The 24,384-nt window shown below is 36.2% G+C and overlaps 1 protein-coding gene across 2 annotated transcripts; it reads left to right on the forward strand.

Annotated features, from left to right (window-relative positions):
* The first annotated feature begins 8,492 nt into the window (after nt 1–8,492).
* On the forward strand, nt 8,493–13,907 carry tmx1 (thioredoxin-related transmembrane protein 1). Of its 2 annotated transcripts, XR_007933280.1 has the most exons (9): nt 8,493–8,722; nt 9,357–9,472; nt 9,587–9,632; nt 10,268–10,396; nt 10,548–10,593; nt 11,106–11,207; nt 12,185–12,248; nt 12,380–12,831; nt 12,992–13,907. XR_007933280.1 is itself a non-coding variant. In XM_051917603.1 (8 exons), the coding sequence occupies exons 1-8, from the start codon at nt 8,547–8,549 to the stop codon at nt 12,556–12,558; spliced, it is 858 nt and encodes a 285-aa protein (XP_051773563.1). In that variant the 5' UTR covers nt 8,493–8,546; the 3' UTR covers nt 12,559–13,907. The 2 variants fall into 2 exon arrangements, 1 of the variants encoding a protein (XP_051773563.1); XM_051917603.1 differs by having other exon boundaries at nt 12,380–13,907.
* Nucleotides 13,908–24,384: the final 10,477 nt, after the last annotated feature.

Genomic DNA, 24,384 nt, shown 5'->3' on the forward strand with positions numbered 1-24,384 from the left:
GGCAGCTGAAAATGTAGGAGCTAAAGCTGACTTGTTCAATCCTAATTGCTGGCCTGGGTGATTATAATTGCCTTCAGCCGAATTTCCATGGCAACCAAAGAGAGAGCAGATAGAGAAATTACAACAGAGAAAATCTGTCAAACACTTTACGCTAAAGTTTATCTATATCGTCAGCGAACGAAAGAACAATTGTTGCTATGGTTGCCGCTAATGTTTAGCAAAGTCTCTTTAAGCCTTTGTGTTTAGTTTTGTTTATGCTTGGACTTGCTCTCTATCAGGGACATAATGGTGTGTTTTGGAATAATGCGGATGATGCTAGTCAGGTGTGTGGTAAACTATTACAGAGCAGCTACTATCGATTTGACCAAATTTTTGACCTCTTGTGTTGTATTGTGTCGTGTGTTTTAGACACGTGTGAACATTGGAAACGTGAGTGCTAGTAGAGGAGTGCAGGAGTGTGTGTGTGGGCGTATTGAGGTTGTTGTACAGTGGAGTGTGTGTGTGTGTGTGTGTGTTAGAAGGCCTGTGATTGAGAGCCATGTGAATTTTGTCCATGTGCCACTCTTGTGAATAGGCCTTTCTGTGTGTGGGTGAGACTTGGTGGGGGGAAATTAATTGCTTAATCATTTTTATTCTTATGACACTAATTGGGTCACAGAGCAGAACTGGGGCCAGTAGTTATTGAGATTCTCAGATAAGAGAGTCAGCTGTATTTGCATAATAATCTTCAAGGAAATTCTCAGATCTTGACCTTCTTAAACAAAATCAATCCAAAATCATCATCATTTATTAGAGAACTGATGGAGAAATTATAGAAATGTGTATAAACTAGCCAATCTATGTATGGGACACAGTGCAATGTATGTATTTTTGCTTCAGAATATTATCTAAGACTGCATGAAACTGTGTTATATCAGTATCATTAATAAATAAATAAATATAAATTTTATATATATATATATATATATATAAATATATATATATATATATATATATATATATATATATATATATATATATATATATATATATACACACACACACACACATCTGTTTTCATTTTAATTTTAGTTAAAGGTTTAATAATTTTGAGTTTTTGTCATTTTGCATGTATGCATGTAATTTTGTCATTTTTGTCATTGCAGTATTGACCCAGAAGCTCTGGAACAGTTTACCTTTACACATTAGAACTGCCTCCACACTGCTGTCATTTAAATCTCCTTAAAAAAAAAAACTTATCTCCCTGGCTTTTTTGTTAAACCCTATTTAGTGTTGGAATTTTGTCCTTTTATGTCGAGTAGGTAGACGTTTGTGTTTTATAATATTGGTATGCTTTGCTTTTTGCATATGTTTAAGAACACACACCTGGACTAAAAGCTACAATAGCACATTGGTCAACAAACTGTTGTTTTTATTGTGTTTTATAAATAAATTGCCTTGCCTTGCTGTGATTTGCTGCTACTTAGTTGAAAACAATATGGGGAGGGACATTCTCGTGCTAGAGAGCATTTGATTGGACAAAAATCTTTGTAGTGCAGGATGCGTCATCGATATTTTTTGCCTCAATTTCCCAGGAAGAGAAAAAATGTAATTGTATGTATCTGCTATCTTAAATTCTGTCAAAGTTTAACAGTACACTAGTACATACTGTAGATGACCTCAAAGCTCACACACATGGAATAAAAGCCACAAAACTTTGTTAAACCCTATTTTAAACCCTATGTTGCCAGATAAAGACCTGAGAGATAAAATTTTTGAGCAATAATATCATATAGACATTTACTCAGTGCTGGTTTTTCTGGTAAGATTCAGTTCAGGACTTTGTAGTTCTTCTATCAGAAACCCAACCACCTCAAGATGCAGATGAGCATGATTTCTGTGTTACAAAACGCTCAGTCTCTAAATCAGTGTGGTGGGTTTTCATCCATTGGATCCAAGTGTTTTCATCATAAACAACTGACCAGTACATGTCTTTATCAGATACCAATTTATTCATATTTAAATCCAATTTACATATTAATTTATCTAGCCTATTTAACATAAATTTTATAAGTTTTTCTTCTCTTACAAGTGGCTAACATAGCATAATCAGATGCAGCTTACAGTATGTTTTAAATTTAATTGCATGCCAACAACAAGCCATCCAGCATTATATTAGCATTATATATTAATATGATATTCTAATATCAATCTAGCTTACTGCAGTGTGCAACAAGTGTCTCATAGCAGCCGCTGAGGGAACGCAGAGTAGCACTATAACAACTTTCAACACACAAATGTATCTAATATGATAAAACAGCGCTGTGTTACCCCACATACACTTGACCAGAAGAAGCGGAAGCGGCGACTGCGACATAATAAAAGTTCTGCTGCTCTCGAGACGTGTGTCGCGCTCGTCTCTCATTATCAATCGTTCCTGAGGTCTCGTTTCTGCTCGCACAGCACTCGACTCTGCTCTGCTTCATACTACAGTAACATTAATAATCTCATCCACGAACATGATTTCTGTCTGAGTCCCGTCCCAATTTTTTTCCTCCAGCTGTGAGGTGAAGACAACATCTCCCATGATTCCATGCTCAATCTCAGCATCATCAAGCTACGCCTTGAATAGGTGTCCTCTAGCTATGGAAAACTACATATTGTGCCTTTAATCTACCCTCTTTCACAGACTGTGATGACATGTTTCCACAGTTATCAGCATTGTGAATCTAGTTATGTTTTTTCATAATTTCATTTTTTTATATTGACACTATAGATCATAAAATACTCCTAGATCGACTACAAAATTACACTGGTATTCAGAGACAGGCATTAAGGTGGTTTAAGTCATACCTATCAGACCGTCACAATTTTGTCTATTTAAACAGGAAAAAACTAAGATAGCGATAGTAAATTATGGAGTGCCGCAAGGATCTGTGTTAGGCCCTCTGCTATTTTCAATATATATGCTGCCACTTGGTGATATTAAAAGAAAACATGGAATTAGTTTCCACTGCTATGCCGATGATACTCAGTTATATATTTCAACACGACCAGATGAAATCTCCAAATTATCCAATCTGACAGAGTGTGTTAAAGAAGTAAAACATTGGATGACTAGTACTTTTCTTCTAATAAATTCAGATAAGACTGAAGTATTACTTATTGGACCAAAAACCTGTACACACAGAATCTCTCAGACTACAATCTGCATTTAGAAGGATGTGCTGTTACTCCATCCTCGACAGTTAAAGACCTGGGTGTTATATTAGACAGCAACTTGTCCTTTGAAAATCATATTTCATATGTTACAAAAACAGCCTTCTTCCACCTCCGAAACATCGATAAGCTACAGAACATGTTATCTATTTCTGATGCAGAAAAGTTACTTCATGCATTCTAGACTAGATTACTGTAATGCATTACTAGCTGGTTGTCCTGCTTCCTCAATAAACAAGCTACAATTAGTACAAAATACAGCTACTAGAGTTCTTACCAAGTCAAGAAAATATGATCATATAACACCAATTTTATCATCTCTACACTGGTTACCTATTAAGTTCCATATCGATTATAAAGTACTGCTAATGACCTATAAGGCTTTAAATGGTTTAGCTCCTGTGTACTTAACCGATCTTCTATCGCCCTACAATCCTTCACGCTCTTTAAGTTCACAAAACTCTGGACGTCTGGTTGTACCTAGGATATCTAAGTCCACTAAAGAAGGGAGAGCATTTTCACATTTGGCTCCTAAACTCTGGAATAGCCTTCCTGATAATGTTCGGGGCTCAGACTCAATCTCCCAGTTTAAATCTAGATTAAAGACGCATCTCTTTAGATGCGTCTTTCACATAATGCATCTCATATCATATCAATTGCACATGACTATCTTTGCTTAATGTTTTGAACAGCAGCTACGCTAATTATTCTCCATTTGCTTTTCTGTTTTATCTTGGGACGCCCGTCCCGAGGTGACTAGAGAGTACATCAGCTTCAGTTTGGATCCAGCCTCAGATGACCAACACCTTTGAAGAGACAGCGCCAACTCCTGTGAGGACTTCAGATGACGCAACATCTGGATCAACATGCACATTCCCAAATTTCTATATATCCTAATTATTGTTAATATGTAATTCATTATTTCCAGGAGCTCATTGCTTCTACCTTCAATTAAAGTGCTAACAGTGATTATAAATTAAATTGCCTAACTTATTACATTATTAGCTAACTGCATTCTCTAAATTGTAATGTTGACATGTATTTTCTGTAAAGCTGCTTTGAAACGATATGTATCGTGAAAAGCACTATACAAATAAATGTGAATTGAATTATATTGGAGCAAATGGGAATACAAAAATTATATTTGCTGTAGTCTCCTATTCACTACTATAGAAGGTTACTATGACGACTTCCACTTATGAGAACCTCGGAAATGTTAAAAGGGTCCATTCTCAAAGCTTCAGAAAAACTAAAACTGTGTTGCTCAAGCTACTAATCTCTAAAGACCTGCAAGGCCAGTGATTGTTCCCGCAGCTGCACAGTAAACCTAGAACAGCTCTGCAACTGCTCTCTCTGGCTCTCCGCTTCAGTCTGTCCATCTGGAGCTGCTCGTGGTGAAGGAGGTGATGCTGAATCTTTTGAAAGATTTTGGAGACTTCAAATCTCCAGGCAGAAGGAGTTGCAGCTCCAGAAATTGGCTTGGACTATGTCCCTAGATTTCTCAGTCGACATTCTGGCTATAGAGATTTAGGGTTCTGCGTCAAATAGGAATCAATCAGACCGTGCTGTGTGTGGATTTAGTGTTAAGTTCATTTTTTTCTTCTGTCTGTGTGCACAAGCTGTTCATCATCCACAGTTATATAAAAGCTGTAATGCAATCTAATGAAGACAACCCGCATCTATAATAACGTTTTTATGAGTATGCCTGTCCATTAGCATAAGTGTGTGGCAGTAGTTCACAGAATGGAATTTATTTTTGGTACATCTTAAAATGAGCATGCTCTTTCTATGATGCTGAGAGTAGGCAGTGCCTTGCATAACAGGTAAAAGCCTGTTTGAGATTGAGGATGAGAAATAGAGGGGAAAGTAGATTTTTCTATCCACCTACTCCTATTCATGCTGTCTCCGGCGTTTTCTCTCCTCCCACGTGCATCCTGTCGTGCGTGTGCGTGTGTGTGTGTGTGTGTGTGTGTGTGTGTACAGACGTCAATGAGAACTGTCACTGCGTAACACTCCGTACATGGTGTTAACCGGATAAAATGTTAGGAGTGAGAAATGGACAGCGATTCTTTTAATTACATAAAAATGTACTCTGCAGATTTAAGCGTCCTGATATCTAATTTTTCTATTTATTTATTCATTCGTTCATTTGTTTACTTTACAAACTGAGTTTTTTAATTATATTCTTTTAAAAATATTATAATATAAATTATTAATCTTAAACCATTTCAATACATGGTGTGAAAATAATTCATGTCAGTTTTAACTGTAATTTAGTGTCCTTGGTTACCAAGGAAACAAAATTATCAGTGAAAAGCATGCTTGAGATGAATATGAGACATGATGTGTGAGGACACTTGACATGATGTGTGAATGGAATATTTCTATTGCACGTCATTTGCAATCAGATTCAAATTATGTAAGTGTGAAAATATTACTTAATGTGTGTATTTAGGATGCATAAAATGCTAACAATGAATCCCAGCTAGAAAGACAAATGTATTAGCCATTTTATTCCAAAAATGTTTCAGATTCAAAGGCCTTTATTAACCCCCCGGAGCCGTGTGGAGTATGTTTATGATGGATGGATGTAGAAGGAAAGACTTTCTTCAGCTCATTCTGATACTGTTTAGAGGTGTAACGGTTCATGTTTTCGTCCTGAACCATGACGGTTTGGTGCATACAGCCAGTCACAGGCGATCCACACTCCAATCCAGTAGGGGGTGTACTCGGTAATACAACGCTGTTTGCTAACCGCCACAACAGGAAAAAAACGCAGAAGAAGAAGAACAGACGCTCGGTACCCACGGAAAAACACGAGATATTCTCCATTCATTTTAACAAAAAAAATAAATTACAGACATGACTTTCTTCTCATTTTTATAGTTCATTTGAGGCCTTTTCTATGGCTTTATTTTAATGACAAATGTCGAGAGTGCATCCATGTAATGGAATCTCTCCACTCGCAGGTGGCTTTCTTTCACTCTAGCACAAACCTGAACGCACTCTACAGTGGTCTCATGGCTCTGCTCTAGCTCTTTAAATGTCTTCTCTCCTGGATTTAACGTTGCAGCTTTCAACCACCAGACTTTCACGATTGACCGATGAAATAAAACAGTGTACTTTTAAATTGTACAGGAATTACGAATACACGTTTGTTTCATGGGATAGCATTTCAAGCTGATTTTAGTCAGCAAGCTCTAGTTATTTTATTATTTAATTATTTTTGAGTTAAGTGCTTATTGTAAATAGGAATTTATTGAATTTTATTTAGTGAGCTGCTACTGGTCATCCGGAAAAGCGCGACTCGCGACAACACTCATGGATAGAATGTTCTTTTGTTTGGTGGTTTGTAATGTATTTGCAGTCCGTGCATTTCTCTTTGCGTTAAATGAATAACTTTTGTGTAATTCATTCATCAGGCGCACCATCGAACGGAAAAAAGCTACAGTAGCCTAGCCTACTCTTGAAAAATTAACAGTATAATTGATTACTGAGTAATGAGAATGTTAAAATGTTTAAGGGGCATTTGTTGCGTATGTGTATAATAACTTAGCCCAGTTATAATTTGCTCATGGAAACAGGCGAATAAAAATGTGGGGGTAGGGGGGTGTGCCGGTTGAGTGTGGGCACCCACCGGCAGAAACAAAAATGGATCTATGCATAGATATATATATATATATATATATATATATATATATATATAAAAAGTTAATGTGTAATATCTCAACCAGTGTTTCAATCGCGAAAAGACACCAATAAAACAGCTTGGGAATAATATCTCACGTAGCATTACATTTACCTCAGGCAAGCCATTTAGTCCACAGCATGTTAGTTCACTAGAGAAATGAACTCAAGAGGGCAGCATTTCACGAAATATATTCACTATATTAGCATATAAATATTCATTATACTTACTTTGTAACCTTTGATATTATAGTAATGTGCAAGCAATATAGTTTATATAGTTATATATTGTATATAGTTTACAGCATTAGAAGAGATAGATTTTTTATTCCTTAAGAAAATGTTAATTATAATTGAATTTATTTAAAGAGAGAGAGAGAGAATTTTGTTCAATAAACCACTGTTTAATAAATAAAGAAGAAAAAATAAGCAATTTTATGTTTAATTTTTTCCCCCCCCTGCTGTACGGAACTCGTACCGAACCATAACTTCAATACCGAGGTACGTAACGAACCATCATGTTTTAGTACCGTTACACCTCAAACATATATATATATATATATATATATATCCATCCTGTATCCCTTTCTTGATAAAGCAGCTTAAACAATTACATTAATCTCACAAGCTCAACACATTTACATTTTTAACATATTCACTGTGGCACAGCAATTATCACATCACTACTGTCATTAGCACTCATTTAGTGTCAGCAGAGAGCGAGTCATAACAACATCCTCTGAGGGTGTGTGTGTGTGTGTGTGTGCCTGATTGTTTTTCACTTTTAGAAAACTGTGAAGCATCCTCTTTTCTGGATTGTTGTGTGATTCTACACAGACATGCACACACACAAAATCTATAAGTATAAGCTACAATCTTCGTGATTTGTATATTCTCCTAATGGATTCACAAATTGTGCTCATGTTAAATCAAAAACAATGCAGTAAAATCAGTACATGGGCTTTCATATCAGCTCCTTAGCTCAAATGAGCTCATAGCGCCACCGTGTGTTCTGACTTTTTTTGGTCAACAATGTGCCTTTCAATAAAAATAAAAAGTAAACAGTTTTTTCATCTATTTTATGTAACAGTCGGATATGTTAGTTGCCAACTTTTGATCTTAAACCTGAAATTAAATATATTAAAATATATGTATATAAAATTTAATATTTATTTTAAAATATAAATAGAAGCCAAATATAATAGAAAATACATTACTTAAATACAAATTAAATAACTTTAAATACAGTTATTGAAATTAATTATAAACATATTTAACATGCATATGGTGTTATAATTATTATATAATTAACATATATAATAATACATATATATTAATAGAATATTTGTTTAATTAATTTTATAATTACTTTTATTTTATTATTTAAGTTAGAAAAATACCTATTAGCAGATAAAACAAGACAAACAGTACAGTTATTTCATGGAATAACTTTACTATTAATACAAAGGGCCATGTATACAATTACATGCATACATAAATTCATTAATCATACAATCAAAAATAATTCATAAGTATCAGAAGTGGGTTAAATTATGTTTTAAACCTTTTCAATGCGTCATGACGTCAATGACGCAGCGCCGCCCATCAGCAGCACGTGGGAGTGGAGGCGGAAGCGGAAGGGAAGCAGTGGGCGCTGAAACATGGCGTGCACATACACACGCAGAGTCAGGGAGATGACAGCTTTCGCGTGTGTATTTTCTGCTCTTATTGCAGCATGTGTGATGCTGCAGCCCGCATCGGCCAAGCCGGGTCATTTAAGAGTAATCACAGATGGAAACTGGGAGGAAATCCTGACAGGAGAATGGATGATCGAGTTGTGAGTTATTAGAATCAGCTGTGCAAAAAAATGTGTTTATTTGTGTATGGTAATTAGTGTTACACATGACTGTAAATGAGTATCTAACTTCAGATTATTATTTCTTACTGCCGTGTTCTTGTACTGGGCTCAAGTTAGAGAAAGTTCTGTGGTCTTGAAGTTATTTGCCAAAATGAAAAGAATGTCATAATTTAATCAGCCTCATGTTAATCCAACCTCATATGACTTTCTTCCCTCTATGAAGTAGAAAAAGGACATTAGACAGAATGACAGCCTCAGTCACCATTCACTGTCATTGTATGCAAAACGGATGCAATGAAACTAAATGGTGACTGAGGCCGTCATTCTGCATAACATCTCCTTTTGTAATCCATAGAAGAAAGTCATACAGCTTTGGAACAACATGATGTCAGAAATTTCACTATCATTCTTATGCGTTCTCTTCTAAAAATACTTAAGTTGAAATAAACGGTCTTTTTCTCCTGAACAGCACACTTCCTCCACCTACTAGAGCCCTCGAACAAGAGGATTGTAGTTAAATAGATCCGATGGAAAACAAATGAGCCTCAGTGTCTTTGTGTCTCCTCTGGCTGGGATTGTGTTATTGGATTAAAGGTCTGTCTGTCTGCTGCAGCTTTGCTCCATGGTGTCCAGCCTGTCAGCAGCTCCAGCCCGTGTGGAATGAGTTTGCAGAATGGGGAGAAGATTTGGGAGTGAACATTGCCAAAGTGGATGTCACCGAGCAGCCAGGTATAATGTTAGCTCCACACATCTGGCCTTTCTGCTCACATCTGGTTTCTCTGTTCACATGATCTCCTGTCCTTATGAGACTCACTCCTGTCTCTCTCTCTCTCTGTGCTGCAGGTTTGAGTGGGAGGTTTATCATCACAGCTCTCCCAACTATCTACCAGTGAGTTTACACACATTTAGCCCTCTCTTTAGAAGTTAGTTAGCTGGTAATTAGTGATAGATAGATAGATAGATAGATTGTTATTGGTCTGGTCTTATAATGTCTTGTAGCCTCTAATAGGGTTTTACATTTAAAAAAAAAACCCAGCATGTTGTGTCAATTAACTGAACAGAGCTGCTCAAACTTAGGCTACATGTTCTGTTAAACTAAAAAAAGAAAAAGACATGACTGGTAGGAAACCAGTTACAACTTGAAAGTTAAAATTTACAGACATTTTAAGAAAGAAATCATTTATCTGTTGAGAGTGTAGAGTGTGTTGAGAGTCTGTAACTGCATGGCTGAGCTCCAGAAAACCAGTAATGGTGTGTCTTTGACAGTTACGTATTTGAAAAACAAAAAGGCGGGGAAAAAGAACCCTAAACTCTAACATAAAGAACCATTTCAGTATTCTTCAGGGCCATACTGTTCTAAATAGAACGGTTGCTATATGTAAAGAACCTTCAAAGAACCATCTTTTTTTAGAGTGTTGACACCAGCATTTGATCTGTTTTGGTGGGTGTAAACTCAGTTATAAATGGTTAAATATAGCTCTGTGTGTGCGTGCTTGTGTGTGTATGTGTGTGTGTGTATTTCAGCTGTAAAGATGGTGTGTTTCGAAGATATCAAGGAGCCCGATCTAAAGAAGACTTCCTGAGCTTCATTGATGAGAAGAAATGGCAGAGCATAGAGCCGGTCTCTTCCTGGTTCGGCCCCTCTTCCTTCATGTGAGTACTTGCTGTGCGTGTGGGTGGTTTTAAATTCTGTAATAATGCAAAAGTCACTGGGTGAGTCTGGCAAAGTCTCCAGAAAAGGGAGAGCATGCTATTAATGTCTGAAAAAATGATAAAATGTCTGACTGATATTTGTTTATTGTAGGATGAACGCAATGTCAGCCCTCTTTAAGTTATCCATGTTCATCAGGGTGAGTGTGTGGGTCTGTTAATATTAAAATGTATACATATCAGTTCTGTGTATTTAATTATAGAAGGATATACATTATTTTCTTAGCAATTCTGTGAATAATTTACTGTTACAACTGTAACTGTTGTACAAATAATTTATACCTCAAGCTAATGGTGAAAGAACCAGCAGCAGACGCTGAGGGATAATATACAGTCAGCTAATCAATAACATAAATAAACCCCCTGATTTAAAGAAGAGAGGACTTGTATCGCCCTGAAAGGTTTTTTTTTTTGCAATAACAATTGCCTGACTATACATTATCCTGCATATGACACAGCTACTTAAAAAAAAAAAAAAAAAAAATGTGAAAATGAATAATTTTATAGCATGAGATTTTGTAAGTATAATATATAAAATAAATGGTTATTTAATGACTATAATGATTTTATAGTAAATACCTAATACATTTATAATCTTCTCATGGATGTTTTCATGCAGTAATTTAAATGATCTTTTAACATTGTGTTTCAGCATTGCCATAATTACTTAACGGAGCAGCTGGGCATCCCGGTTTGGGGCTCATATGGGATATTTGCTCTGGCAACACTCGTCTCAGGATTGGCTCTTGGATTGGTGAGAGTACACAAATACACTACCTTGTATTTTCTTATGCTCAGTCTCTTATTCTCAACAAGGGTGCATTTATTTGATCATAAATAAAGTAAAAAGTAATATTGTGAAAACTTGTTACAATTTAAAATGTTATATTTTAGTATATTTTAAAAATCCAATTTATTTATTTGATAACAAAGCTGAATTTTCAGCAGCCATTACTCTTTAGTGTCTTCAGTGTCACATGATCCTTCAGAAATCATTCTAATAAGCTGATTTGGTGCTCAAGAAATGTTAAAAACAGTTCAGCTGCTTAATATTTTTGTGGAAACCTTGATACATTCTTTCAGAAAAGCTCAAAGGAACAGAACTTGAAATAGAAATCTTCTGTAACATAAATGTCTTTACTGTCACCTTTGATCAATTCAATGCTAAATTAAAGTTTTAATATCTTTTAAAAATCTTATTGGCCCCAATTTTTTGAACGTTAGTGTACCTAAGATCTTAATCACCCCTTAACACCCCTTAATCCTACCCAATACCAAAACTTAAACGATACAATAACTACCTTACTAACTATTAATAAATAATAAATTAGGAGCTTATTCAGGCAAAAGTCGTAGTTAATAGCGAATATGCGTTCCCCATACTAAAGTGTTACCGTGTTCAGTCTATAGGCGTGAAGTGTTTCTTTACAAAGTCACATCGCCAACTACTGGCCTGACGTGCATACAGCGTTATTAGTCATTTTCACGGATCCATGTGAACGGGGATTGTTTTGACAATGTTGTCGTCTGTATGCAAAAATCTTTTAAGTTTTTAGTACATTGTTGTTGTGTAAACGTACCCCAAATATTTCCTTAAGTAGTGAAAGTCATATAAAAAAAAAATCAATTTAATACTGTGTTCTTTTAAGCTTATTAGAATTTTTAATCATTAGCTTAGAGAGAACATGCTAACGTTAAACTCAATTGAAATCAATTGTGTTTTTCTCTCAGGTGCTGGTTTTCGTCGCAGATTTTGTGTTCCCATCACGACGATTTGCACCAGATTATCACCACAGTAAGTGTGAATGTTCATATGAACCTACCTGCTTGATTATAGGAACTTATAACGTAACAGAACGTAAAAGAAACTATTATAAAATGCTAAGATGATATTGTGTAATTGTGGATGCATAAATGTTTCTGTAGGGAAACTGCCTGCGGGGCAAGTGCGTCTCCTGCAGCAATCTGAAGATGAGCAGGAAGCAGATGGTGAGGAAGAGGATGATGAAGACGAGTACGGAGAAAAGACTGAAGAGTGGCGGCGAGTGGGCGGAGCCGATGCTCTCAGAAGAAGAGGTGTGGGTGTGCCGGAGGAGGACACCTAGAGGACTGGAGAGGAACTGCCTCTTGCTCACTGTGCACAAAATCACCACACAAACCACGTCGCTACGGCAATGCCCTCATGTGCGGCCATGGCAGCATTCATTGAGCTTGATGACATCACATATGATGTCATAGCTCCCTTCTGAAAGATTGATGTGGTTGTGCTTTTCTCTCTATCTTGCCGCAAGTTTGTGTGTTTTCTCTTTTCCAACTGTCCAGTTTTAATTCTTACACTCCTTGCTATGCAGTATCTCTAGATTGTGTGTGTTGGAGCAGTGTTTCCCAAAGCTGTTCTGGGGACCCCCAACCACTGCACATTTTGGATGTCTCCCTCATCAGTAACACCCCATTAGAGTCTTGCAGTCTCTACTAATGAGCTGATTAGTTGAATCAGGTGTGTCAGATGAGGGAGACATCAAAAATATGCAGTGGTAGGGGATCCCCAGGACAGCTTTGAGAAGCACTTTGCTAGAGGAATATTAGAACCTACTTTAAGGAATTTCACCGACACACAGCTGCAATATTCCCCTTACAAATACTGAGCAAACCAAGATCAAACAACAACCTCACTGTGAATCTGTAGTTGTAAATGAGGCTTTTGGGAATATGAAAGGTTTTGTGCTTTACTTTGTAAATATTTTATTATTTGAGCTTTTTGGATGCCTGTTCTATAAAGTTGGAATGTTCAGTTTGCTGTTTTAAATGTTTTTTCTTCCATGCAGAGATCAGCTTCACATGTTTTGCGTTTAGTTTTTTGTGTTATTGAAGCTTTGGGAGACTAGAAAATGCCTGAATTAACACTTGTTTATTTACGTGTGTGTGTGATTATTATTTGACACCGAAAGACACTTCCATTAACATGATTTGTGTTCTTATATTTTACTTTAAACAAGCTTCTTTAATTTTACCTTCCACACCCTGTTTCCTTCAATTTAATTTGTTTATTAACGCATAGGTATACAGTATCTGATTAATTTGAATGGGCATATCACATTCTGTTTAAAGTGTTTCTATGTTACTGTGGATTTTCGGATGCATGTGTGAATTGTATCTTGGTCTTCCAACTTTTTTTGAATGCTGTTTATTTGGACCCCTTTTACTTCCAGTAGTTTTATTATCTTTACTATACTTTGACCCCTGACTGATCCACTAGAATTAAAGTGCTTCTCAATATGTTCTGCTTAGTTGTCCACAGCAGAACGATTCTAATGTGTGAATGTCTGCATTTACAACTCGAATGCTTAATGTGTCTGTGTCTGTGTGTGTTTGTGTGAGAGAGAGAGAGAGGTTTTGGAATGTTTCTGTATTTGAGACTGTAAATCAGGACTGTTAATAAACAGTCTAAAGCTGCTGTGCTGTGTGATTTCACAGAAAATGCAAATGTGTTGGCCTTTATTTTACAGTTTTGCATTTCACTTCACATTTAGTGATGCATATGTACACTGCCGTTTAAAAGTTCGAGATTGGTAGGACTTTTTAATGTTTTTGAAGTCTCTTATGCTCACCAAGGCTGCATTTATTTGCTGGAAAATACAGCACAAACAAATATTGCAAAATGTTATTACAGTTTAACATTTTTCTGTTAATATTTTAAAATTTATTTAATTCCTGTGATGGTAAAGCTGAATTTTTAGCTCCATCATTCTTCAGTGTCACATGATCCTACATTTAGCCTAAAATTAGAGAAAGATAAAGATAGCACATTTTACAAAGAGAAGTTTGTTAGGTTTTAAATAATGAAACAATAAATATACTTTTCAAAATGAGATCAATAAAGTATTTTTGTCATGTTATAATGAAGATGATGAGGCAAGAAGTGTAGTGGATCTATTTGCAGCTTACAGTGCCCTCCACTAATATTGGCACCCTTGGTAAATATAAGCAAAGGTGGCTGTGAAAATAAATCCGCAATGTTTATCCTTTTGATCTTTCATTCAAAAAATTCACAAAAATCTAACCTTTCATTGAAGGACAACAATTGAAAGTGGGGGGAAACTCATATTATGAAATAAATATTTTTCTCTAGTTCACGTTGGCCACAATTATTGGCACCCCTAGAAATTCTTATAAGTAAAATATCTCTAAAGTATATTCCCATTCATATTTACATTTTTTAGCACACCAGGGTGATCATGAACATGAAATTGTCCAGCCATGACTTCCTGTTCCACAGGAATATAAACATGAGGAAACACAAAGGCCAAATTCCCTTAATCATTCATCACAATGAGAAAAACCAAAGAATATAGTTCTGATGTGCAGCAAAAGATTGTTGAGCTTCACAAAATAGAAAGTGGCTGTAAGAAAATAGCTGAAGCATTGAAAATCCCCATTTGCACTATCAGGGCAATCAACTAAAGATGTTACAAATCTGCCTGGAAGAGGACGTGTGTTTAAATCGTCCTAATGCGCGGTGAGGAGGAAAGTTTGAGTGGCCAAAGACTCTCCAAGGATCACAGCTGGAGAATTGCAGAGATTAGTTGAATCTTGAGTCTTAGAAAGCCTAAAAAAATGATCAAACAGCACCTACATCACCACAAGTTGTTCGGGAGGGTTTCAAGAAAAATCCTCTGCTCTCATCCAGAAACAATCTCCAGCATATTCAGTTGTCAGACAAGACTGGAACTTCATACGGGACCAGCTTCTATAGTCAGATGAAAGTAAAAAAAAGAGCTTTTTGGCAGCAAACCCACCAGATGGGTTTGGTGCACACATGGATTAAAAGTACCCCATGCCCACGATTAAATATAACACTGGATTTTAAATGTTGTGGGCCTATTTTTCTGCTGGAGGTCCTAGACATCTTGTTCACATACATGGCATCATGGATTCTATCAAATACCAACAGATAAAAAAATCAAAACCTGACTGCTTCTGCTAGAAATCCAATAATGGGCCGTGGTTGGATCTTCCATCAGGACAATGATCCAAAACAAACATCAAAATCAACACAAAAATGTGTCACTGAGCACTAAATGAAGCTTCTGCCATGACCATCCCAGTCCCCTGATCTGAACCCTAAAGAAAACGAGTGGAGTGAACTGAAGAGAAGAAGCACCAACATGGAGCTGGGAATCTGAAGGATCTGGAGAGATTCTGTATGGAGAAATGGTCTGTGATCTCTTGTCAGGTGTTCTCCAAACTCATCAGGCATTATAGAAGATGACTCAGAGCTGTTATCTTGGGAAAAGGAGGTTGCAATAATTGGGTGCCAATAATTGTGGCCAACGTGAACTAGAGAAAAACATTTATTTTATAATGTGAGTTTCCCCCAACTTTCAATTGTTGTCTTTCAATTAGAGATTCCAATTTTGTGATTTTTTCAAATAAAAGATCAAAAGGATAAACAATGCAGATTTATTTTCACAGCCGCCTTTGCTCATATTTACCAAGGGTGCCAATATTAGTGGAGGGCACTGTACATTTATTAAATAAAACAAATTAACTAAATACAAAGCTAGAACAAAAATTAAGGTAAACACAACAGTCTGTAAACCAGTGGTGGCGAGATGAAGCTTTGAAGCTTTTCAGCCAGACGTGTTGAAAAATGGTTCATTTCTCAAGGCTTCAATGGAAATATGGTGCAGGAAAAATTTTTGTCAGGAGTGTGACAGCGCCAAATGTGTTTTATATGGTTCATGATGCATTAACATATACACACATAAACACATGAATGAATGAGTAAATAAATAATTCTTTTGAAGTGTTTATGCTCAGTGTTGTTTCGTAATGTTTCATAATTGTGTAACTGGGCAGTGTCTTATTGAACATAAGAAAATGGAGTTCTTTAGAGTGGATAAAAGAAGGTGAAAGTGATTAAGGTGGACTGGACAGAGAGAAGAGGAAATGCTTGTGTAACATGAGAGGGAAAACACATAGTTCTGCCAAAAGTGATCCCCTTCTCGAAGCACTCAAATGAGGCTTTGAACGTCACCAGTGACGTCATTTCACTAAAACAAATAATACAAGCCTCTATATGAAGTACATTACGCTCTCGACACAAGTTCGAAGCCTCGACATCAGATGTAACATCACTACTGTAAACCACAATCAACACATGACAGTGAACTGAAGGACCTAAATACACAAGATAATTAACTCAATACAAAACAGGTGTGTACTAATCAAACAATGAATTACTATGACAACCAAACGAAAACAGGAAGAAAACATAGGAAATACTGCTAACAAACTAAAAGTCCTTGAAAATTAAACCAAAACACTGACAAAACATGACATTTTTACATTTTTTTTTTTCAAAACTTTGCCTCTTTTTTCAAAACTTTACACACAAATCCAAGAATTGCACACACAAAATGCAAAATGCCTCACATCTCTTACAAAATGAAGCACTGCATTCAAAATATCACAAACACATCTCAAAAGCAAACATTTGTCTTACGTTGCAAACACCTTTGCCATAATATTCTGTTTTTGGATATATCATATATACACACAGTTATTCAAAACCTAAAGCTCTTCTTTCATATGTACATTTCTGTACAAGACTGATAGTAATTGGCAGAGAGATGTTGAAAAATTCACCGTAAACATGAAAGCAAGTTTGAAACCAAACTATTTTTTTATTGTAAGCATTTGTGGTTGTGAATACAGTATTACACAGTACAAAAGAAAAGAAATACATCAACCATGCATGTGTAGTTAGACAGAAACAATGTTTTGTGTTTGAAAAAGGAAATCAAGATACTTCCTGTTAGATTTTTGTGTGCTAAATAGAGAATTGTGTGTTGTGTTTTGCAAAAAGTGTTTTATGAAATTGAAAACTGAGTCGAAGGCTGAGAATTAGTGTATGGTTTTGCAGATTTGGTGTGTGGTTCTGGTGTTTGAGTGTCAGATTTCAGAAATTGTGTGACAAGTAAGGATTTTGTGTGCACTGAGTTTTTGTGTTTCTTGTGTCGAAGTGAGAAAAGAATTAAGGTAATTTGAAAGTTTTTTGTGCCATAGCAATGACAAATGATCCACAGTTTAGCCCACATAGATTTCTGTTGTGCTCACTATGTTGAAAAAGTGACCCAAGTATTGAGAAATGGGTCCTAGTGATTGCAAAAAACTGGAATGTGTGTGAGATTTGGTTGTGAAGCCTTTAAAACAGTTCTCAACCAGGCAGCCACGGCTCACTAAGGGACTTTGACAAACTTCCAGGGGGACTTCCAATAAGTCTTAAAATGATTTAAATGTAGTTATATGTACATAATCCTAATTAATTTAGTGCAACAGAAGTGCCAGATGTACATATCAGCCTAGATAGGGGGCCCTTTGAAAAAGATCTCGGACAAAGAGGGGCCTTGGAGTTAATAAGGTTGAGAACCACTGCTCTAACACACATAATATTCACCATATGCTTGCACATTGGGAAATATGTAAAATGCTTTTGCATCTGTAGAGGGCAGTATTTTTTAAGGTTTCACTCCTCCACATATGTCCTAGAGATAAGAAATTCTCTCTGCCAGTGAGCTTATTTGTTGTACAGGCTGAAAACCACACAAATGGACTGAAGCCCTTTTGTGTCATCTCTCTGAAGAGCATGTTCCAATCCATGCCAGAAATATGTGGGCAAAAACTACACAACCATTTATTTTATGATATATCCTACAGTTAACCTGAAAGTTGCCAATTTTATTGAACAGATGTGGCGGGTACACCACTCAACTCATTTTTGGGGGATTTTCAAATTAAAGTTCTGCAGTTCATGGATGTTCAGGGATTCTCCAGCCGCAGTTTGTGTTTATCAGGACAGGATGGTGCATGCTCACTGATCCAGAACTAACATCTGGAAACTTCTTTCTCTTTTCTTGTCTCTCTCACACACTTTCACTGTTCCAGAAACAGCTGCTACTGCTGGAAATGTCACTCTGAATGGTTTTCACATCTTCTGTACATTCATCTGGTACTTGTTCAAGCCAGAATACACATGATTCTGATATATGGGGATTTTTGTCCTTAAAACATAATTTGCAGTTTGATCAGTAATTATTCCTGAAACTTTGGCATAATTGTCTTAAGTTTTACAAATAGTGTCAGTTATTATCAGTTAGTATCTTTTGATTGATTTTCATTTTAGATTTTTTACCATACATATGTTACATGTTCTATATATTTATTGTTTTTAATTGTGAATAAAATAATTATGTGTGTGTTTGTATATATTATATAGGGTGAATTCAGGTTGACAGTACATGTGAAATCCCACAAACATGTAATATTCCATGGAAGTATCTTGTTTGTCCAGCCTGTCAGTTTGTGTTATGCATGTTGTTCAATGATGATGAAATTCAAAAGAATATTCATAGTCAGATACACGTATACACACACTGCTGGAGGCTGTCTTTGCCATTAACTTGTGCCTAGTTGCATAACCAATGACATTGTCTGACATTGAAACTCTTTCACACACACACAAAAGAAGAGCTCTCTCTGTCTGATATCCTTCTCTCCTGTCCTCAGGGATATGCTAACCTCCTTTTCAGTTGCTCTACTTTGGTTATGTTACTCCACCTTTTTTTTTTCAATCCACATGCATGATGTTCCCAAACTTAAAATCATTGGCACATCCTTGAAATCCAATGATAACATGTAGAAAATGGAGAAAAGTTTTATTTGAAGGTGCAAGAAGTCTAAAGTTTCATTCCTGTGACTGTGAAACCAAACACTTCCCTCAAACAGTGCACGGTATGTGACGGCCTCAGATAATGTTACTACATCTACAAAATATAAAGTCTGCATGTTGACACAACATACTGCTGTCTTTCACTGATACAAATGGTGCACATAATCTGCCATAGTCAAGACACTGATCTCAGTATTGTGAAAATAAAAAAGTGGCATCACAGCCGGATCAAGCTGACTGCAGTGTTAAATTACAACATAAGCTAGTGTTGCATTGCATTGGTTAAAGAATTTAGCGGAGAGAGATGAGAATGCATCATTAGCACAGCATAAAATCAGTCAATATATTTTTTCTTACTGTTCACAAGTTTGCCGTCCGTAAGACTTTTTAAAGAAATATATACTATTATTCAGCAAGGATGTATTTAATTGATCAAAAGTGACAGTAAAGACATTTAAAATGTTACAAAAGATTTCTATTTCAAATAAATGCTGTTCTTTTGAATCTCCATATTCATCAACAAATCCTGAGGTTTTCACAAACGTTTTAAGCAGTACAACTGTTTTCAACCTTGATAATAATAAGAAATGTTTCTTGCAGATCAAATCAGCATATTAGAATGATTTCTGAAGGATCATGTGACACTGAAGACTGGAGTAATGATGAAAATTCAGCTTGCCATCAGTTATAAATTACATTTCAAAATATATTTTTAAAATAGAAAACTGTTATTTTAAATTGTAATATTATTTCACAATATTACTGTTTTTACTGAATTTTTACCAACTTGGTAGTGTGTCTAATAAAAAATTAAGCAAATTAATATCAAGTTATTTTTTTATTTTGAAGACAAATTGCTAATACATTTAATCTAATATAGTTTGTAAATAAACAAAGGTGCAGTGAAATTATAAATGACATCTGATTTTTAATCAGGCAAAAAAGCAAAGACTTTATATATAGAAAGACGGTGCACTCGTATTATTATGAATGGGAGAAAGTGCAACACGCAATATGGCGGAATAAGTCCCGCCTTCTAAATAAGAGCTAATCGACGATTGGTAAAGTCATCACGTCACTGCAGCGGCTGTTAGAAGCTCCGGTTCCTGTAGAAACAGTGAGACGCGAACTTCCATTTAGGACTGCGCATGCGCATTAGCTTGATCCAACCTGAAAAATGCTGTTTTTTGTCATGATTCGAGCGTTTAGAAACCACTTTTTTTTTAGACAGTTTTTGTCAGATTTCATTGGTGATTTCAAATATGAAATTTAATCTAAATCTTGGCAAACAGCTTTGGAGAATTTGATGTTTCCCCATTCAAAGAGATAGGAGCTGCACTTGAATGCTTGAGAGGTGTTTCAAAGATGGCCGCTGAGTGAAATGGCTTGTCTTTAAGGGACTTATCTTAAAGTATGCTTTATGAAACTGAATGCCAGCTTCATTCATTCAGGTTTATCACAAAGTGAGGAAAACCTGAAACACTAAATGTAGATCTCAGGCTGAACTTGAGGCATCAGAGAGAATCATGTGTGTTGTTTACAGGGAAGGTTCTCTTTCCGAGCTGACTGTCATTAGAGGTAATTACTGTAATTCTCAGCACGCTCCGCTGCTGCACAGAGCAACACAGGACGGCTCAAAGACATCATGGGACTCTGAAGGGAAGGAAATAAGTATTATTTTTGTCCACGTTCCTTTTGCTTTTAGCATCCCAATCTACAGTCAAAACCAAAGCAGCTCGGCAATTCTGTGTGTGTGAAACTCGAGTTTTGCAGGAGGACAGTGATTTGGCCAGCAGGTGCAGTCGTAATGTTCCTGGTTGGAATGTGGTTTTGTCTGATTTTTTTTCCCATGAGATTGTACCTCCCAAAAACTCACATTTTCAGACCCAAGTGCATGACAGAAACATGGGACCACTCAAACTCTCATGCTACCCAATCATTTAAAATAATCAGAGAATGAGAGTCCAGAGATAACAATCATTACTTCACTGATTCATTTGAACATTCGTGTTTATGAGTTAATGGTGTGCTGGGATGCATATGGCAGTCTTTCTAATTCTCTGGTAATTCTGGTTGCCATGGCATTTACATAGAGAGATGCTCAAATTAAATAATTAGCTCCTTTTCTAAGCTATTAAAGTTATGATTTCCACCTGGTTGATGATAAAATGTGGTAAATCCCATATACGTATGCAAACGAACAGACCCAATCTATATAGGATTTGCAACTATCAAGATATAATAATATGATACCTTAATATAAAGTTATACAATAACTCTATGACCTTACATCATTTTATGTCTTAAAATAAACAGCAGTTGCTCCTCTCTATACAGACTGTTTACCGCTAAGGAGCAATAGAGACATTGTGCTTTTGGCTGCCTAATTTAGAACTTTTTCTGTCTCTCCAACCCCATATTACAACTCCACCCAAACCCATTTCCTGAGGAGGCCTCACAATACACACACACATATATATACAAACACACACACACTCATAATTTTCACTTTGAAAAGAAAGTTTGAAATGAAAGAACTACTAAAAATGCAGTGATTTTCTTCTGACTGGAGCATTGTAGACTGTGCTGCTAGGAAATATATGATTACACAGACACACACACATAAATAATACAATAGACAAACAAACATATTGTGTGAGCACTCTTCTGTAAAGCATGAAAGACACGTTTGCATTTTTGCATATATTATTATGGGATTTTTTTTCAACCCAGCGCTTATTAAAAAAAAAAATAAAAACGTGCCTGTGGCGACATTACTGCTAGCCTAAATGATTACGTTGTGTCTTGCACGTTTTGCGACACTTTCAACGTGTAATGAAGCTAAAAGCGTGTTCCGTTTCCATGTTTAACCGAAACAGATCAACGTGAATCTGGCAATGTTTTATTACTTTGGTTGTTCTGCGTATCACGGTTCTGAACTGAAATGTCCGGTGAGTGGCGCTAAAATCTCTATAGAGTACCTCAGGGATGACGTGTTTTTGTAGGCTAACACGGAAGTTAGCGGTGCACTGGTTCCCTTGATCGAAAGCCTATGCATTTTTCCCATAGACTTTTGGAAAATTGCAAAAAATAAGCTCTGTGTTTAACAAAGGGTTATGACACTTACACGTTTTGTCTATCAAGATAATCTTTACAAGTTAACACAACATTTATACATTTTGAAGCCTAAATAAAGTCATCAGATATAAAAAGCTAACAGTAGGCTATAAACGGACTACAGCACACCATGGTCGCGGATCAACGTCACCACCACCAAGTTTCCTCAAACTTTATTTAAAAAACAACTTTATTTAAAAACATGCTCGCTGATTATGATCTGCGCTGTGTATGAATACTTATCCATTTTTTCATGAGAAATGCTGTCCAAATGTCCTGTTTGTCATGATAACGTCTAAAGGAAGTAGTCCCTTTTAGCAACTTGTTGGCAACTGCCGTTTTTAAGACACAATAAAGGTTTAAAAAAATCACAAGCGGGTTATAACTGGTGTGTTTTATGTCATAGATCAAAACGTGAAAATATTTAGAGGCTTTGTTAACCACAGACCTTATTTCAGGGGATTTAGCAAAAACCCATTAAAAAAACCCATAGACTTTACGGCGATGGAACCAGAAGTCCTAAAATGCTAACTCGCTTCCGGGTTTTGCATACAAAAACACGTCATCTCTGAGGTACTCTATAGCGTTTGAAAATAACGTACTATAAACCCTAAACATTCTTGATAGTGTTAACAAAAGCAAACGTGACATAAAAACGCATTTGCTGAAGCAAGCATGAAACTTTCTTCTACAAGTCTTTGAGTTCATGTCGTGTTTTTCCATTGAGCCTGTGTTGGAATTTTTTAAGATGCATGCAATGCTATAGGCTACATATGCTAAAAGAGAAACTGAAGCAAATGCATCCTGCAAATATAAAGCTGTGAAGGTTAAAGTTTGAGTTTTGGCCCTGTATGTTATGGGTCTGAGAGATCTGTTTAGGTCCAGTGGTCTCCAGTTACAAACGGCAAGAACATCTGGATGTATTTATCTGTTTTCTCTGCCAGGCTACAGTAGGCTACAGTCAGAGCTCAGAGGCATTAAAAGTTGTGTTAAATTGTTTCTAAAATAGATTATTCTGACTGAATAGATTATTAATGTGTTAAACGAAAACTGTCTGGCCAGATGATTTTAAGTATTTGCACTGAGCGATACATTTGTTACAGTATGTAATACAATTGTTCATTGTTAGTTCATGCTAGCTAACAAAGGATAAAACGTTTGATTTTAATAATGTATTAGTAAATGTTGAAATTAACATTAACTAAAATTAATAAATGCTTTAGAACTATTTATCTAATGTGTCTAATGTAGTTAACTAATGTTAATAAATGGAACCTTTTTGTAAAGTGTTACTGCTTTAATCTAACGGCATTTAAGCACAGAAAGGGAGGAAATACTGGGAAAGGAAGTGGTTTCCTTTGAGTTTGTATAGGCCTGATTTTTTCCCCATCTGGGGTCTTGTCCTGGTCTTGTATTGTCAAATCAGCAGTGTCACGGTGGCGGTAAGGACATGACTTTGCCTTCGCAATTCACATTGCTGTGGGCTGCTGGGATACTGAAAGGTCAAGCACTCACTGACTAACAGTAAACATGAGAAGTGTTCTGCACTGAGGCTGTTTGTGAATGAGTAAATTGTTGTAAGCTTTAAAAGTCTTGATTGTTTGAGAGAAAACAATGCTGTTTTTACTCTGAGGTTTCACTGTTCTTCCTGAGAATGGAACCACTGGGGGAGAGAGCAGCACCAGTGTGTATCAGCATGCTGTGTCACCCCATACACCTTTCATAAAGCTGAAGGTTCATTGGTCAATGCACGATGGTAGCAGAAGGAACTGATCTGGTGACAGTTTGGAGAAAGTGTTTCAAACAGAAGCACAAAACAGCTTTATAACATGACACTGGAGTATTTTTCCAATGCTGGAATATTTTAAATATGGCTCCAGTTGCATTTGTGCATGATTCAGTATGGTTTTGGGTCTGTGTTCCCAAAACGTTTACGGCCCTGTTTACACCTGGTATTAAGATGCGTTTTGGTCGATCGGATCACTAGATGAAGGAGACACAAACCCGTTTACACCTGGTATTTTAATCCATCTCTTTTGTCCACTTTTGACCACTTCTGTCGTCATTTCTGCGTTTTCAACTA

Source organism: Ctenopharyngodon idella, chromosome 13, assembly GCF_019924925.1.
Source record: "Ctenopharyngodon idella isolate HZGC_01 chromosome 13, HZGC01, whole genome shotgun sequence".
Classification (NCBI taxonomy): Eukaryota; Metazoa; Chordata; class Actinopteri; order Cypriniformes; family Xenocyprididae; genus Ctenopharyngodon; species Ctenopharyngodon idella.